Here is a 1,689-nt window from a genome sequence, read left to right on the forward strand (position 1 = left end):
CTGCAGCATCCTTGGAAGGAAGAGGCTGTGGGATGGGAAGTGCCCATTTGATGGCAGCTGGGAACCCCAAAAATGCTGGGATGGTTTATGCAGTCCCTGCTGGCATACAGGGAGGCTGGTGCTTGCTGGCACCTCTCAGTGCAGGGCAAACTCTCTGCTTCTGACACCCACGATGTAGCCCCGGGGACCTCCTCACTTCTAGCTGGGATGCCTCATGTCCTCAGAGTGCCAGGGGCTCCCAAACTCACCACTGTCCCCAGGACATTGCTCATCTTCATCACCTCAGCATCAAGGTTGGGCCAAAAAGAGTGTGGTGGCTCCTTCAGCATCCCCATGCCTGATGTGCCTGCATCTCCTCTGACCTAAACTGTCCCTGGGTACCTAACAGCTCATCTGCCAGTATCACCCAATCACCACCTGGTCTGGCCCTGGTGTCCTGGCACCACTCTGCTTCCAGCCTGGAGCCCTGCCTGGCACAGATCCCACCTGCCTCACTGACAGGTCAGTGTGAAAATAGGTGACTCCAGAGGCAGGAGTGTCCCCTATCTGCCCTGGCTCTCTGCTCCTTGACACCTCCCTGTGCTGGGGGGAGCCCACATTTGCAAAGCAGCTTCTTAAACGAGCCTGCCCTCACAACATGGGCCAGTGTCTCCCTTGTGCCCCCAGCTCTGCCCTCACTGGTACCCACAGCTGCCAGGTGCCCAGGGTGCTCTGCCCTTGCCAATGCCCCCACAGAGTTCATCCTGACAACCCTACAAGGCCCAAGGGCATGCCTTGGACTGGTGGATTCACCAGCAGGAGATGTGATGGCTGAGGAGACCAGGGCTTGCTCCAGCATCTTCATCCACCCCAGCACCAACTTGGGAACAGCGGCAGGACTGAAGTCACCACTCACTAAGTGACCCTACCAGCCCAAGGTGTTTCGAACACCCTTCCCTTCCCTTCCCTTCCCTTCCCTTCCCTTCCCTTCCTCTCCCTGGGAAGGTGGCAGGGTTTCCCCATCCCTCAAGGGCTCACGGGTGCCCCCTCTCTCTGCCCCTGCTCTGACTTTGATGCAGCTGGGCTGGGCTTGGACCACTTTATCCACCTGGCTGGGACCCGCCCATCCCTCTCATCACCCCACCCTTGTACTTCAGGGTGACATTAGGGTGCCCACCCAGGGATGCAGGGATAGGGGGCAAGCACTCCTCTCCTCTGCTCCCTGCAAGGCCAGGAGGGACCTGCAGGGCACCCATGGGGCAAGGGGCAGCTCCCAGCAGCTATGTGCTGCCTCCCACCCGGGCCCCTTCCCCCAGCACACCCTGGGGTCCCGGGGCAGCAGTAAATAACTGCCAGACCCAGCACACCCTGGGGTCCCGGGGCAGCAGTAAATCACTGCCAGACGAGGGTGCATTCTTGGGCTTTGTGAAGCCCCGCGCTGTCTGGGAGCATCGGTAATTGCTTCATTACAACACGGGGAGACATGTCCCAGCAGTAAAACCTCAGCGTGACTGAACCGGGGAGCACTGAGCAACCCCCTACACACACACACACATACACACACAGACAGGTTTGCACACCCAGACTCTGCTCCAGCAGTCCCGGGAAGGTACATGGCCAGGTTGTTGGAGGCTTTTTGGGAGATGGGAAGCTGAGGAAGCACTGGCCTTACCCTGCTGCAGGATCTTGCCGAAGTACTTGCTGTGGCTG

General features: G+C 59.4%; 1 protein-coding gene across 1 annotated transcript in view; it reads right to left on the reverse strand.

The window, feature by feature from the left end:
- LOC104523467 (protein Wnt-6) overlaps nt 1–1,689 on the reverse strand; it is a 4,542-nt gene that overhangs the window by 2,673 nt on the left and 180 nt on the right. Inside the window, 1 exon segment of the mRNA XM_010166058.1 lies at nt 1,652–1,689. This exon segment is cut by the window's right edge and continues 20 nt beyond it. Within this exon segment, the coding sequence (XP_010164360.1) occupies nt 1,652–1,689 (38 nt within the window).

Source organism: Antrostomus carolinensis, unplaced genomic scaffold (genome assembly GCF_000700745.2).
Source record: "Antrostomus carolinensis isolate BGI_N321 unplaced genomic scaffold, ASM70074v2 scaffold29354, whole genome shotgun sequence".
Taxonomy (NCBI): Eukaryota; Metazoa; Chordata; class Aves; order Caprimulgiformes; family Caprimulgidae; genus Antrostomus; species Antrostomus carolinensis.